Source organism: Gopherus flavomarginatus, chromosome 7, assembly GCF_025201925.1.
Source record: "Gopherus flavomarginatus isolate rGopFla2 chromosome 7, rGopFla2.mat.asm, whole genome shotgun sequence".
In the NCBI taxonomy this organism is placed as follows: Eukaryota; Metazoa; Chordata; order Testudines; family Testudinidae; genus Gopherus; species Gopherus flavomarginatus.
In genome coordinates this window covers 4,869,385-4,882,593 of record NC_066623.1, presented here as the reverse complement: position 1 = coordinate 4,882,593, position 13,209 = coordinate 4,869,385, and the positions used below count along the sequence as shown (strand labels likewise).

At 42.5% G+C, this 13,209-nt stretch overlaps 1 protein-coding gene across 2 annotated transcripts in view; it reads left to right on the top strand.

Moving 5' to 3' along the window:
* Window positions 1-2,261: 2,261 nt before the first annotated feature.
* The window catches only part of GALNT10 (polypeptide N-acetylgalactosaminyltransferase 10), a 124,454-nt gene continuing 113,506 nt past the window's right edge, over window positions 2,262-13,209 (top strand). The window contains exon 1 of one of the 2 annotated variants that reach the window (XM_050961304.1): window positions 2,262-2,426. In XM_050961304.1, coding sequence (XP_050817261.1) covers window positions 2,277-2,426 — 150 coding nt within the window. In that variant the 5' untranslated portion in view covers window positions 2,262-2,276. The remainder of the gene's footprint in view (window positions 2,427-13,209) is intronic. The other variant, XM_050961305.1, reaches the window with a different exon arrangement.

Here is a 13,209-nt window from a genome sequence, read left to right as displayed (position 1 = left end):
CTTTCATAAGCAATTAATATATCAGCTTCCCCCACCAATTCATAGTGGTTATAGCTGTCTTGGCCACACCACTATAGTTAAAAGTCACGTAGCCATTTCTACTATGTTCCCTGTCTTCACACAGTTTAGTTTTATCATACACATTTGCTCTGTGATGAAATTTGGTGTAGGATGTCACTCTGCAGCCCATTGTTTTTGTTTTGTTTTGTTATCCTTAGTCATCTGAATCTGCTTCATAGTTAAAACAAATGCTGCAAACTGGTCAGCTGTAATGCCATTGAATATTATTAAAACTGATGTAAAGTTGGGGCCATCTAAGAACCTGACACTTGACACCGTGCTACACACCATGGCCACTCAGGATTTAATGGCAATAGCAGGCAGAGAATTTAGATGTGCCTGTATCCAAAAGCACAGATCTGTACACTCTGAGCTAAAGAAGAATGTCCATTAGCTGTTTGCAATATAAATCTTACGACATAAAGCTAAGCAGTTCTGATTCCATCCAGTAATAGGCAGCAGTATGCACTGATGCTAGTTAGTCCATTGCAATTGTAAGAGTAATATTTTTTAATGTAATAAGAAAAGAGTGCATGATCCTACAGTTGATCCATACGCGTATCCTCTCTGCCCAGGCAGAACCAGTTGAAGGAGCAGGGGTATAGTGCAGGTACAATTTTTTTAAGGTTTTTTTTGAGTATCCATTTGTCTTCATTTATCTACACACATGCAATTCCCACTGACTTCAAGAAGTAATTCAGCAGGAGAAGAGGGCAAGGAGCTCAGAATCTGGCATTTATATGCTAAGTGATCTGCAGGTGCAAAGGAAATATTATTGTGTGCAACTTTGTTAGGTCTAAATTGCCACAGCTGCTGAAGCAAAAACAAAACGTACACCAATAACAGAAGAAGTTACATGTTCAGAAATGGATAAATTCATAAAAGCAAGCAGTTAAGGTTTTTAGCTCTACCTTAAATTCACCTTTGCTGTGTCTAAATATTACAGCACATATGAATAAAGTGTAAATTTTGAATTTCTTTGCTTTAGGGATTGAACCCAGAATCCTAATTACTATGTTAACAAAGTATGTTGTTTTCAGATTCACAGAAAACTAGTTTTACATTATAACTTTTATGGTAATGAAGGTTATTTACATTTCCTAGTGGGTGTGAGAGAGAAGTTTTAAACCCCTCAATATGCCTATAATTACTAACTAGTCTATAAAGACAAAATAAGAATGTTCAGCTGTTAAACTCCAGCAGGCAGACAGTGAATTTAAAAAAACTGCTGTTGGCAAATAAAATAAGTATCTGCACCACAGGCACAATTAATTCAGTAATTGTGCAAGGAGCTAATGGTGAAAAGACAGCATAGCCAGCTCTTTGCTCCACTGCACATCTCTCTCTTCGGTCTATTTAACTGCACTGTTGTACATTTAACTTGATGTGTCGTGTCTGCACTTTTCCACTAATGCAAACGTAGGTCATTGCAACACTGTACATGTAACTCCACTTTGTTGCACCTTTGTCCATTCCTAATCTTTGGAGGCACTGAACACCTATGTCCCCCACTAACTTCCGTGTGAGTTGGTTTGGGAGATCAGCATGTTTGAAGATCAGGCTATTGTACTCCCAACCTTTTGAACCCCGGGATCCTTTGCACCCCAACATTTTGCACTAGGTCCCATCTTGAACCTCTACTCTTTGCACTATTGAATTCTTTCAGCCTTTTCTCCTGTGCTCCGTTGCATCCGAGCCTTCTGAATTCTTGCACTCCTAGCAGCCCTCGCCCTTTGCAGTCCTACACCCCGGGCACCTCTCGCCTTTTGCACTCCTGCCCCCCAGCGCTTTGCATCGTGCACCTCCTAAACTCCTAACACTTTGCTCCGTTGCACCCCCCACTGCAACCTCAGCCTTTGCCGCGTGCTCAGCCCCTGCTGGGGGGGCGGGTGTGGGGGACTCGCGAGCGCAGGGACCGAGCCCACCACTGACTCTCAGCTCTGCAGCGCCAGACTCGGACGGGCAGCCTGGGGCCGGTCGGTACCATTCACACACGCCAGAGGAGGGGACGGACGTCGGAGCCCGAGCCAGGGGAGCCCGGTGCGGTGGGTGTGGCCGGCGGGGGGGGCGGGGCGCTCTGTGAGCGCCCCCCCCGCGGTGGGAGTGGTAGCGCCCGCCCCCCGGAGCGGAAGTGCCGGAGTTGCGGCTCGCCCGAGCTCTCCGGCGCTGGCGCGCGGGGAAAGTTGGGCGGCGGGTCGGGCTCGGCGGCGGCTCCGATGCGGCGGAAGCAGAAGCGGCTGCTGCAGGCGGTGGGGCTGGCGCTGGCCGCCCTCGTCTTCCTGCCCAACGTGGGGCTCTGGTCCCTCTACCGGGAGCGGCAGCTGGAGGGCGGCGCGGGGGGGGCCGCGGCCGAAGGGGAGGCGCAGGTGAGCGGCAGCGCGCGGACCGGGGCGGGGGGGGGCAGTCGCCTATAGGGGAGTGGGGGGCAGGGGTTCGGTGGGGGGAGTCGTGTATAGGGACGTGGTGGGGCCGTGGCTCCATGAGGGGGGAGTCGCCTATAGAAGTGTGGGGGGAGCGGCTCCCTCCATAGGTGCCTGGGGGCGAGTCGCCTATAGGGGCGTGGGGGACAGCGGCTCCGTGGGGGTTAGTCATGTATAGGAACGTGGCAGCAGCGGCTCCTGCCGTAGAGGCGGGGGGGGGAGTTGCCTATAGGGCGTGCGGGGCAGGGGTTTGGTGGGGGGAGTCTTGTACAGGGATGTGGGTGGGAGTGGCTCCATGAGGAAGGAGTCGCCTATAGGAGTGTGGGGGAAGCTGCTCCCTCCATAGGGGCCTGGGGGAGAGTTGCCTATGGGGACGTGGGGAACAGCAGCTCCCTCCATAAGGGGTGGGGAGAGTCGCCCATAGGGGCGTGGGGGACAGCGGCTCCATGGGGGTTAGTAACGTACAGGAGCTTGGAGGCAATGGCTCCTGCCATAGGGGCTGGGGGGGAGTTGCCTATAGAGTGTGTGGGGGCCGTGGTCTTTGAGGGAAGGGAATGGCTGCAGAAGGGAGCAGCTGGCCTCCTATGGGTTGGGGAAGCTGCTGTCCCTATAGGGGCTGGTTCCTGTATACGATGTATGGATGGAGGAGGTGGCGGCGGTCCGGCTGTCCCTGGGCTGAATCTGGGAAGAGGCAGAAGAGGGACGCTCCTCTTCCCTGATATTCCCTATGGGTCGTGGGGATGAAGAGCTTGCCCCTATCCTTCCCTACTCCCCGCCCACCATTTCTCCCTCCCTTATAGGGTGAGGGTAATGTAGTTGGGTCTCGTGCCTCACTTTCCCTCTCTCCAGCCCTCCTAGAAAGGTGGGGATCAGCAGGGGGAATAAATATTACTTGCTTTTCCTACATTCCCTAGGGGGAAGGATGAAGGGGGCTAGCAGTGGCCGCCTTGTGCCTCCATCCCCATATCTCTGGAATAGTTAGAAATGGGGGAGGCCCATCTGAATGTTCTCCTTATCCTTTGGGAAGGAGCGGGAGATAGGGGCCACATTCACCTTTCCAAGGAGGTGGCAGTGAGGAGGGGGCAGGTACACCTTTGTTCTTCTTGCAGTTTTCTTTAATGGGGGGTATCTTGGGTACCTGACCGTTCAGTATCAAAGTAGCTTTATCTGGCTTGAGTGAAGCTCCCTCACTTCTTGATTGTCATAGTCTGAGTTCCCTTCTTTGTCCCATTCTTGGTTTGTTTTTGTGTCATTAAGAAGGACTGGGGCTTGAGGAGCATGAATTATCAAATCAGTTCAGCTTCTCCATTGCAAGGCTGTCTTTGTTCAGAATCATTTATGCTCTTAGTTGTCTAAATCTTTACCTCCTTGGAGACTTGCCATTGCAGCTGTGCCATGAAGGTGTAGAAACTTGGGATCCTTGCTGCTCCTTAGTGAGGAAGAGAGAGAGCTCTCCGAGGAAGACTCCAATTGGAGATTTGCCATTCCCTCCCAAAAAGAAATAATTTTTCAGATTCAAGTACTTGGTAGAAACCTTTACAATACAGTATAGTGATATAGGCATGGTTATAGTCCTGTCCTTGTGGTATTCTTAGCTGATAACGAAGGGGACCTCTCCGTGTCAGCTTATATAAAACATACGTGATTTCTGAAATCTGCAGAGTTTTTTAAGAAATCTGCATAGTGAATATTAAATACTTGGAGTTGCTGCTGCTGCCTTATACCTGCACTTTGGTTGCATGCAGTGACTCTCTTTGTAGAGCTCTTTGATTATAAAAATCAGGTCAAACTGGCCATTGCTCTATGACTTCATGTAATTTGATATTCTGTCAAAAGGAGAGAGATGTAAGATCATGTGACCTGTTGGAGAATGTGTGGGAGGAAAAGGAAGCTGGCTTTTATCCAAAAGAAAGTCTATAACTTCTGATTGGGACATAAGATAATTTTCTAGCCAAGTTTTTAAAGACCGAAAATATGGTGAGAATTATCCTAAATTCCTTTTTTCTTATGATCTTTCAGAATCATCACTGTAGAATTGCCTTAATCTTGGATTAGCAGTGAGCCTGTGAAGCTCCTTTGAGGTGGTCTGCCATTATTCCCCTCTCTCTCCCTCCCCCCCCCCATATCTTCGAGTTTTCTATATGTAAGAATCTCATGTTATCTTTATTGAACAGTGGAGTTCATATTCTGTATCTTATTAATGTTAATATTTTAACGCCTATTTGATGCATGGCAAAAATGTCACCAAATTTTGACCTGTCTTTAGTTTTGACTCTAAACTATACAGGGCAGAAACTAAAGCCTACTGTATGTATGGGAAGTCCCTAGGTTATCTTGGTTGCTATTGAAATATTACTACTGATTAACTTCCAGTAGCACTCACAATGTGCTTGCTGCTTTAATAGAAAAAAAAGGTGGTATCCCTGTTTTAAGGAGCTCACAATCTTAATAATTCAAACTGGGTTTGTTCCAGACACTAAAAATATAACTAATCTAAAATCCTGTTTTTAATATAGGAAAATAAAAGGAAAGATGCTAAACATATTGAGTAAAAGGCTGCTTAATCTCCTTACGGTGCAAAATAACCTTTTACAGAAATAATCTCTGCAGCTGTTTAAACCATATCACAGAATTATAGGGTTTTTACAGCAAGAATGAGTAAAATTATGCGTATGTGTGAACTTTGCAGGATCAGGCCCTAAGATAATAACTCCTGTTATCACTGAAAGAAATTCTCCTGGAGGAGAAAGTTGTTTATGTTGGCACAAATAACTTCAGCAGCAATGAAATGAAGGCAAAAACAATGTTTTGTTGTTGTCATAGATTTAGGCTCTAACTAATTAAGAAGTTTTATTGGACACAAGGGTGCCTCATCACATTTCTCTTTTGGCCTCTCCTTCTCAGGGCTGATAAGAATTAATGGTTTTGTCTTCATTTATTTATCAGCTTCCAGTTTGTAAATCGGATAATCTATATGGCATTCTCCAATACTGTTGTCTGTGATGGAGCCAGATCAAAGAACTGATTTGTTAACAGCAAAACTTGTAACTTTGTAGAATACTGTGCTCCTCAAAAAGCTGTAGGCAGAACAGGGAAAAATATTTTGCCTGTTTTTATCTTTAATTTTGGCTTTTCATATAGTCCCATTTTATAAAAAGGCTTAGTGGAATATGAAATGCCTTTAGTGTTGCATTAAATTGAGCTGTTCAATAAAACCTGCCTGCATTATTCCCTTTTAGGTAGGATATAGTGTTTACTGCTGTCACTTGATTTTTTTTCTTCAGAATAACTGCACCGAACAAACGTTCAAAGTAACAGTTGGGTTAAAATATAAAAAAGCAGTTCCAGGAACACACAGATGCAAAATTCTAAAGTGTACTGGGGATCTGTCTGATTCTTCCTTGTGTTGCCTGTTACCTTTAGCATGGCAACAGATCAATACAAGGGATTTTACCCTGTTTAATCTTTGTAGTGGCTGATAAATGTATCGGAAAATTAAGTATTTTGGAACCATGTAAATATATTCTAGGAAAGATTATGCTAAATTGTTTCCACATAAATGAATAGACAGCTAATCACTTACATATTTGCATGATCAGGTGAAACATGATGCTGGCTGAAAAGAATATTGATGGAATAAAACAGATTAGTTCTGCTGGCATTCATTATTTTTTCCATTGGTTTTGTTTTGGAGCTCTTAATGAAAGTTTTTTTTATTCTGGTATAAGAGGACAGGGCCACAAGAAGTCACTGGCTTTGCAGATGTTGGAGATACTAATGTAATGAGTTATATTTTACAACTACCTGTTCAGAAGCATCTTTATACCATATTATATTGGTATAACTGATAATCAGAAACTATAAACTAAGAAGTCTGTTGCTTCTCTATTCCTCGTTATATGTAACTGTGCTAATGGCGGGCTTTTAACATAGGAACGTCTAGTGGGGACTATATAACCTACAGGTGCTCTATCCCTTCTGTTGACAACCACTAAGGCTACTAGGTCAGTAGGTCTTACATTCTAACCTCAAATTTTATAACTGAACTGGTATGCAAATCTCAGGATTCTCAGGTAGTAACGTTTGTAAATCTTACCATGTATTCATCTTTTTTTCTCGCTTAAGCAAATGTGTGGTAGGTCAAACAGTGTGTGCTGCAAACTAAAATATTACCCTGCCATGAGCACTGTCATTTAAATTAGAAAAATAGGGATGCAAATAGGAAAATAAGGCAGCCTACACCTGCTAAAAACAAAGTATAGCTGAACCCCACAAATCCACATTTAAAATGGTCTCTTGGATTTGTTTTCTGTTCTAGCACAGAAAAATGAGATTTCACTACTGTGCTGGGAACAGGGCAAGTGTGAGTTTCTTGATGTAACAGCTTCCTATCTTCTCAATAATGCCTGAAAGTCTTTCCCCATCACTTGCTAGTTTGCAGACATTACCACTCCCATTGGTGGTGGTCCTGCTAGTGCTGGTTATTGAGGTTCTTCTGTATATTTGTTAGCTGTTGTCTCGTTGCTTCTAAAAAACTTGACATACTTGCCAAAACTTAAAATCTGCCAGTCTACAATGGGTTTCTCCTTCACTGTTGGGAAATGGAGATTCTGCTGGTGGTGTTTGAAGAATGTTAGGATAGCTGAAATACTTCTGTTGCATGCAACACCAGTGTACTGTGAGTGCCAACTATTATCCACATGGATTTGTGGGCTGCTGATTCATGTTAGGTAAATACTTGCATAGAACCAGTCTTCTAGTGGTTTAAATTGTAGTTCATTATTATACTTCTTTGGTAACAGTCACCAGATCTCTCCTGTCTGCAGAGTGTATCACAAGGGAGTATAGGGTTTTTAAAACACCATCTCTTTTCCCCTGTAATTTATATAGAGTGTAAGTAATCTTCGGGGTAAACTTTCAGGGGACAAAAACTTGCTTTTTATGTGTTACTCAGAATTTGCCAAACAATAACAGTATTATGAAGTAGCTACTATGATGTCTATTCGGCTTTTGTTCTCAAATAGTGTGGGTGCTTTACAGAGCAACCCTTTAGCTGGTTGTAGCAATAATATTTACTCTCTAAATTCACTTGTATATGTGATGGAACTATATAAATCACATTGATTATTCAGTTTGTTGCCCTCCACTGTTAGTACAAAAGAGTAAAGCAAAGCCCATCCACCTTCTGATGATAGATTGACTATTTTCATAAACAAGTTTATTGAAATTGTATTTATAATTGAAAAATTGAATTAAGTAAAAAGCTTTACCTGGTGAGTTTGGGGGACTAAACTATGCATTTTAGCAAAATGTAAAGTTTGACTTTAAAAGGTTTCCTATGGTTGCAAAGATGACCTTCCAATTGTGAACTGAAAATGAAGTGATGTGATGTCTTCCTGTGTCCGTAGCCAAACTATGGTGCTACTGTTGTTGCTGATGTCTCTGTCAAGAAACTACAAAGTAAAATTAGTGACCCTACTATTCCAAATCCTGAGTAGCTGTGAAACTGTCAAGAATTGTCAGTTTCATGCTGCTGCTGGGGAAGGCTGTGAGCAGTAGCAGTGGAGCTATTCACAGGGGAGGAGGACCTAAGCAACAGTAGTAGCTGGGTGATGGGAGGGAATAGCTGACTCCTGCTCCATAACAGCCAGGGGGGACTAGAGGAGAGAAGATAACTTTCTCGTTTTTGGCAGCTGATGGGAAATGAAACTTCAAATTGATCAGATATCTACTAACCAAAGCCTGATATGAAAGACCTTCGTGCAGGGTCTGGAGCAGTGCCTTGACAGAATCCAGCACCCGTCCCAACTACTGGGAGGTGTCCTAAACCTTGTTGAGATTCCATCACTGTCTACTTACTGTACCTTTTACTAGCTCAGTACCTGATAAGGCAGGATCTGAAAAGTTTCACTTTTGTAGTCAAGTATTTTTACATCATGCTCATGGGGACTGAAGTCCAAGTGCTACAACTAAGCAAACCTGTTCTGAGAGTGACTCTTGTTTTCAGTATGGTAATCGGCAAAGATCCATTATTTCAGTGTGATTGTGCAACAGGGAGATTGTTCTGGGACTGGACTTTTTAAGCAGCACAGATGCTTTATGACACTTAATAAAATGAGCTTTAGGTTGTAGCTGCAAGGCTAACTTTGCACAGTTGTTGCTACTGATGAAGCTACAGGGCGATTTGGAACATCCAACGGAGCTAAAGCATGGAACCAAAATAGAATTTTTGACTGAGACAAGGGAGTGGAAAATTGCACTCTCTGGGATTTCTTCTTTCTAGTTTTGACGTGCCAGATGACTCCTCTTAGCTGAGACAGCCATGTAGAGATAAGAGAACAGGTGGGTTGTATTCCTTATGTTGCTTGAGCTTAAAATGGTTACTCTTCCTTCTGTTTGCTCTTTGAGGTCCCTTCCCTTTATTAGAGATTCTGGCTTTAGTCGCTTTAAATTGACTCAGTGTATCATTTAAAAAAAAAACTGCAAGGGTTTGTTTTCTTCTCTTCACTGATGGAAGACTTTTTATTATTATTATGAAGACAGTTTGTAAAACTGTTCTGGCTTGAAACATCTGCTTTTTACATCATGTCACTGAACATTGTATCATGTAGTTGTCTGTTTTTCTGTTTTGCTATGAATATGGATCATATGTTGACTGTCAAGATTTATGTAAAACCAAACTTAGTTACAAATTTACTTCCTAGATAAATACTTTTGGGTGAATGAGCAATTGGCGGCAGCTTACCATCAATGGCAATTCTTAAATGTATCTGCTGAACCTACATAGAATATAATGAAGTTGACCCCAAATGTTTCCTTCAAAACTTGTAACTAGAATTTCTTTATTACCTTCCCCTTCCCTGACAGTTGAATATAATTATGTCACAATGAAAGGATAACCAGCAGCAGTGGATGTTATCAGGACATTTGAACAAATGTCATGATTCAACCTTTGCAGGCAAAAGAAACTTTGGACACTTCATGTATGAGCAGATCCTGTTTGACGTAAAAACTGAAGAAGTTGATGTTACTACTTGAATGGTAGTCTAAGCACAAGTGTTCTCTATTCCTGTCTTGTTTGTGTATAATCTTCCTCTATAACTTTTAGAGGTGTCGTAGACGGGTAGCCTTCAAGTCCTTTCTGAAAAGTCAGGTCTTAGCCAGAGATGTTGCCCAATAACACTGTGCCTGAAATGTCACTAGAAGTAGAATTATGTGCTGCATAGGGCTCTGTCAGATTCAATGCATTTCTTAAATTAAAGCAAAGATAGTAAAAATAGTTTGGCTATATACCAACATATCTATGAATAACAGCCATGGCGCTAATTTGGTACTTTCCCATTACCTCTTTCTTTAATGCCGAGCTCCCATTTGTAGGCGTGCATCTACACCAAAAATAATCTGTACTTGTTTTTCAGTATCAGTGTAGCTGCACCAAGGTGGCATAGATGCTAACGTAGACAGGACTCAAGTATTCTTTAACGAAAGAGCTAGGTCCTCTCTATACTTGTATTTAAGCTACTGCTCCCTTTAATGTAGCTGCACCATTGGTGGAAACTTGTAGACAAGGCCTAGGAGAAGTTGGAAATTATCCTTACTGATTCTTATTTTGACTCTGCCAAATGAATTGCTAATGCTTTCCTAAATAACTTGTTTTTATTAGTGCTATGGTTGAATATAAGTGGCATAATCCGGACATGTACATGGCTCAGCATGTGGACTGCACTGCTTCATACTGTCCTTAAGCACTCCAAGTCATTCCCAGCTATTGCTGCTCTTTATCTGACACTGTATTAAAACTCAGCTGTAGGGTTTTACCCCTACAAATCATTTGAAACTGACCGTGCATGTGGAGTAACAGAAAAGCAGCTAGTACCTCTATATAGTGCATTCTGATAGTCTTAAATCACATAACTGTTACTGGAAGTTAACATAATTAGTATACAATATTATGTGCAAGGGGAACAGAGTTGGTGGTTTCCCAAACATCTGTGCATGTAAAATCTTTTAATAGTACATATTTATTTGAGTGTTATCTGATTTGATTGTGAAATTTCTTCTGGATTGTTTTTCTCAGAAAATAGATAGAATTCTTCCATAGCAAAACAGGTGGAAACCAGTTGTTAAACTTTACTTGGTGTAACTTTCTAGGTTCAGAACTTTCTCTGGAATGAGAAGCGGACACCTCAACCACTAGCTTGTATGGTTTTTATTTACCACCCAGCAGAACCTGCAGATATTCAACTAGCTACTGTAGACTTTGATGAAAGTGGTAGGAACTTAATGAGAATGACATGTGAAAGTAGAAATCAAATAGATCTACAGAGTTCAGTCACTCCCCTAGTTTATAACGAAGAGGATGCAAAAGAAATTGTATTGCAAATCAACCTTAACCTACCAGCTTTCATGTCTTAGCAATTAATTTCTTCATAGAATAATAAACATTTTTGTGATGGTGTAATAAGGTCTCTGTTGATGTGTGAGAGAGAACTACTCAGGTTTGTCAGACTTAGATTTCTTCTAAATAATAAGTCTTTTGTAAACTGACAATTTTAATGTGCTTATGTGAGGCGTTTCTGCAACATTTTTTATAAAAAAGTCATGTTCTCCTTAATCAATGGTGTGTTGTTTTGCTTTTTGCTCTTCCACCTAATCTTGTAGTGTTACATGAGAAATGAAGGCAATGACCTTATTTACACAGAGTAAATAACAATAACATAATTGGGCATAGTAATGGCACTTAAATTGATACTCTCCTCTGAATGGATTGCAGCTGCCCATCTCAAAGGATGATTGTGTAAGCACCAAAGCAGTTCATACTACAGAGTCATGAGCAGGGCCGGCTTTAGGCCTATTCCACCAATTCCCCCGAATCGGGCCCCGCGCCCAGTGAGAATCCCTTCCCTGGCTAGAGGTGCCTTTTTAATTTTTACTCACCTGGCGGCACTCCAGGTTTTCAGCGGCACTTTGGCGGCGGGTCCTTCAGTGCTGCCGAGGACCTGGAGCAAGTGAAGGACCCGCCACCAAAGTGCCGCCGAAGATTCGGACCACCGCCCGGTGAGTACAAGCCCCATGTGTTTTTTTACATGTGTTTTTTTTTAAGTCATCCCTGCCGGGGCCCCGCACTTCCTAAAGCCGGCCCTGGTCATGAGTGGCTAAAAAGTCCAATTCTTGAGCAGCAGTCTTGCCACACCTGGTGCAGACATAAGGCCCAGGGCCAGAAGATGAAACTAATGCACTAGTGGTGCTTGAGGCCTTCTGTGTTTTCCTGTTAGCTCTCTTTGCTTTTCTCTCTCTCAACCACCTCTTTTCAACTTTTGTGACTTCATGGTGCAGCACAGCTCTGCAGTGTGTAGCCTGTTGCTAGATGCCTCTTCCTAACTTGCAGTGTCAGTGTTGAAAGTTTGCAAAGCCTTCTTGCAAACGTCCTTGAAGCTGAGCCTACGTCGGTCCAGTGTTCTGGAGAAGCAAGCAGAAGTTCAGCATACAGGAGGTACTTTGGAATGCATGTATCGAGTACATCTGACAGCCAACAAAAATGTCTGTGTTTAAGAATAGAGATTAGGTTTGGCAATTTTGCTTTCTCAAGTATTTCGGTATCAGGAAGTTTTGTTTCCCAGTCGATATTTAAAATACAACACAGACAGCGAGTGTGGAAGTTGTTTAGCATTCTCTCATGCCTGCTGTAGGGGGGCCAGGTTTCGGTACCCGCCACAATGTGCTCAGGGTGCATGTCTGCTAAACTCCTTATTGGTGTTCAGTGTCAGTTTTCTGTTATCCCATATATGCTTGAACAGTTGATCAAATGTGGTGGCTGCCTTTCCAGTGCAAGAGTTAACCTATCTCTAGATGACGAGCTCATCTGATACAGTTGATGCTAAATAGTAGAACTTGTGCACAACTTCTAGTGTTGTGCTGGCTATTAAAACTTCTGGTGCAGTAAATACATTTTATCTCGTAATCCTTGTTGTGTTTAGATTGATGGCTAGTCCAAAGTCATCACAAGCTAATGCAAACCTGTTGAAAAATTTCTGGAGTGCCTCCTCACTATGTGGGAAGAGCACTGTTAGTGAAAAGAAGCTCTTTTATCAACAAGTGTTTAACTTTGCTTTTTTTCTCTTAGATCTGCATAGCTGAAGAATTTTCCATCTGCTCTTGTATGGAGATGTTTACCTTGGGTGCTAGATGAGAGAGCACAACAAATCAGCAAGAATATTGGTTCTAAAACACATTGCTGTCTGATGCCTTCTGGATTTCAGAGCTATCATATTAATCATCATACTGAGCTGTAGCCTTCCTGCCATTATGAAATGGTCAAATCAAATAGAGGAGAAGTGAGAGGCAGCAAATTCTCTGTAGCAATTGAACAAGGCCCTTTGTGCTTACTAGGTCCAAAGCCTTTGTAAGATCTATGAAGGTCATACAGGGGACTCAACCCATAGCAGGTTGTATTGGGTTACATGTGCCAGTAGTAGGTCTGTCTTTGAATAACAACTCTGTAAAAATGGTACCTAATGTATTTACTCAGCATAGCTAATTTTGAACACACTAACTGGGAGCAGATCTGATGACTTCAGTGACAGAACTCACCTTTCCATTTGCTTTTTGTTCCTGTTATGACAGATCCATTGCAGCTAAGAGGGAGCTGGGAACAGTCATTGTGCTTACTCTTTGAGCATGCTTTTCTGCAGAGCTACCACTTAACCAGTTGGTCCCCAACCTGTAGCAG